The following is a 2,977-nucleotide window of genomic DNA, read 5'->3' as shown; positions in this document are numbered from 1 at the left end:
TACCCAGTGACATGCCAATTAGCGCTTCAAATATATCACTCTGTTGACTCCCGTTTTTGGGTTTGTATCCCTCTCTTCACCCCTCCCACCCTGAAATTCCTGGCTTAACCTCTGCAACGACACCCTGTATTGTTAAGGTTTTAAGCATAGTACCGTGCTTACTGTAAAAAAGTGTGCGGTGTTGAGTTTAATGAGCAATTAATTACTAATTATTATATAGACAGCACTTCTTTATTTTTGTCACATATGCACTAAAATCGAGAATTTTTGGGTCTTTTAGAATTTAGATGCGCATGAAAAAAATCAGGGAGATTCGCAACTTAGATTTGGTGTCGTCCATTATGATAATACCTGCGCCCGCGCCTGTGTATGTTGTACATGTATCAGCACGCAAGTGTATGAGTGAGTGGTGTGTGTGTGTGTGTGTGTGTGTGTGTGTTTATGTGTGTGTGTTAGTCATCTTGTACACTAATAATCTGGCTCGCGTTAAGGTGAACGAACCCAAAATAGAAAACCAGAACTATTGAGTAAATTTTGTTACTGGAAAAAATGCTTTTTTTTCTTCCAGACACGACTTCTTTGTTACCTGTATTGTCCTTTAATACGCCTACTTAATATTATAATTAACTATGAGCTGTTCATTTCATAGGCTGAGAGCAGAAAAAGACGAATTATTCATTAACATTTTTAATGACAACAGATTCAATATATGTTTTACTCAGATGCGAAACTCGACCTTGCGTGTTACCGTATAGCTATTCACATATAAGCAGTGTTCTTTTCTCTTTCCGCACCACCTTGTGTTCTTTTTCTTCTTCTTCTTCTTCCTCTTCTTCTTCTTCTTCTTTTTCTTCTTCTTCTTCTTCCTCTTCTTCTTCTTCTTCTTCTTCTTTTTCTTCTTCTTCTTCTTCTTCTTCTTCTTCTTCTTCTTCTTCTTCTTCTTCTTCTTCTTCTTCTTCTCCTCCTCCTCCTCCTCATCCTCCTCCTCCTTCTCTTCCTCCTCCTCCTCCCCCTCCTCTTTCTCCTTCTCCTTCTCCTTCTTCTTCTTCTTCTTCTTCTTCTTCTTCTTCTTCTTCTTCTTCTTCTTCTTCTTCTTCTTCTTCTTCTTCTTCTTCTTCTTCTTCTTCTTCTTCTTCTTCTTCTTCTTCTTTTCAGCACGCATTAACTCTTCTCTCACTTTCACTCTCTCTCTCACCCTCTCTCTCTCTCTCTCTCTCTCTCTCTCTCTCTCTCTCTCTCTCTCTCTCTCTTTCTCTCCTGTACACACACACACACACACACGCACACGCACACACGCATACACACACACACACACACACACAAACACACACACTTACATACACACTCGCACACACATACACACACATACATTAACATCCCATCAAAATGCGTGCAGGGGGCTCTCGTGGCCTAGAGGTTAAGGTGTTGGCCTCTCATTCAAAGGTCCCGGGTTCGAATTCGGGTAGCGACCGAAAAATTTTCTTCTCTAAAATTGTCTCCTTTCACCTCCTTTCCTGCTCTCTAGCAATGCTCTGTTGTCTGCTTTCATTTCCACTTTCTGCCCGCACCCCCTCACCTCCTTTGCCCCCTCCTCTGGGCTCCTGACTCTTTCTGCAGCCTTTCTACTGCTACTCCTTGGCTCCTCCCTACTGCTGTCTTTCTGCCACACCCCTGATCTTCTGGTAGGAAAGATCTACACATAGCCTTCTCGGGCAAGGGCGAAAAATCTCGGAGGGCCCGTGTGCAAGTTGCGCACGTTAAAGATCCCTTGGTGGTCTAAAATCGATAAGAGTAGGCTTCGGCCGCCACCCGGGCAAAATTCAAACTTTCCTACCAACTGAAAATTTTAGATGTGTCCCGCGCGCTCATATGACCTTATGCAGTTGCGAGCGCCGTAAAACACTTTACAAAAACAAAAACAAAGAATGCGTGCACATCTTCCAAAGCGCCTTTCTTTACGTTGCGTCGATATGAGAAACGGTGTTTGTGGTTAGGCTTGTCAGTTTCAACATAAACGATCATACAAAGGAAAATGTTCATAATGACACCTTGTAAAATACTCTCTTTGTGTATTCTGCAAATATTCTTTCAGCGCATATAAATCTTTTGCAATGTGAAAGTTGATACGTGCCACTTTCAAGACTGCATAACAAATGAAAGGGAAGCGTAGCGCAGTTTGAAATCATGTGCGTTGTTGTATAGGTTTGAGAACGCATATGTGAGGCAGCGTGGTGGAATCAGGCTCTCGTCAATTTTTGGGCATGTAGAGTTATTGGTATCATCTTATAGCTTGTTCATTTGTCTTTATTTGAATGAAAAAGATTTCCATTTATCTTAAAAACAAGTCGAGATATTTGCGAAAGAAGGAGGTGGGGGTCATCTATTTTCAGAGGTAAAATTATTAAGAAAATGGCCGCCAAAGAATAGTTATTTCCTTAGCTTAAGAGTCCATGGTAACTGAAAAGGATCATTTTTGTACCTTTAATCATTGTTTTTCAGAAAAATCCACACAGAAATGAGTTCTCTAATGGGCATGAAAGGTGTTGAGCCAAAAAACAAAAATTTGATAAAAATTCACAAACCGGTGCCAAAATGGAAGTTTTTTCACTTTGATTATTTTGACGACAGTCTGATTCCACCACGCTGCCTCACATAATATATGAACTTCTTTTCAAAGCGGGCATTTTGTTTGATAAAGTGAGAAAATTAACAAACTGTTGGAAGACGCAAAAAAGGGGGACAGGGGTGAGAGGTGGGGGGTGGGGTGGTGGAGAAGGGTTAAGGGTTGTAAAGAAAATAAAATCGTGGTTAGCTTACCGGCGCTCAGGGCCAGGCAGGGGGCATACAGTACAAAGCTCATGTAGACCACCTGTATGGTGACATATTGGAATATAAAATCATATTTTATCTTTTAGTTCACAGTATGAGACATGACGAAAAAAAAATAAAAGGGACAGAGAGAGAGAGAGAGAGAGAG

General features: G+C 41.1%; 1 protein-coding gene across 1 annotated transcript in view; it reads right to left on the bottom strand.

The window, feature by feature from the left end:
* LOC101853856 (sodium-coupled monocarboxylate transporter 2) overlaps nt 1-2,977 on the bottom strand; it is a gene marked incomplete in the record, with an annotated part of 40,645 nt that overhangs the window by 9,199 nt on the left and 28,469 nt on the right. Inside the window, 1 exon segment of the mRNA XM_013083354.1 lies at nt 2,818-2,869. Within this exon segment, the coding sequence (XP_012938808.1) occupies nt 2,818-2,869 (52 nt within the window).

The sequence above is a fragment of the Aplysia californica genome, unplaced genomic scaffold (assembly GCF_000002075.1).
Source record: "Aplysia californica isolate F4 #8 unplaced genomic scaffold, AplCal3.0 scaffold00227, whole genome shotgun sequence".
Lineage (NCBI taxonomy): Eukaryota > Metazoa > Mollusca > Gastropoda > Aplysiida > Aplysiidae > Aplysia > Aplysia californica.
Note: the sequence above shows the minus strand (reverse complement) of the source record. Positions and strands in the feature narration are given on the sequence as shown.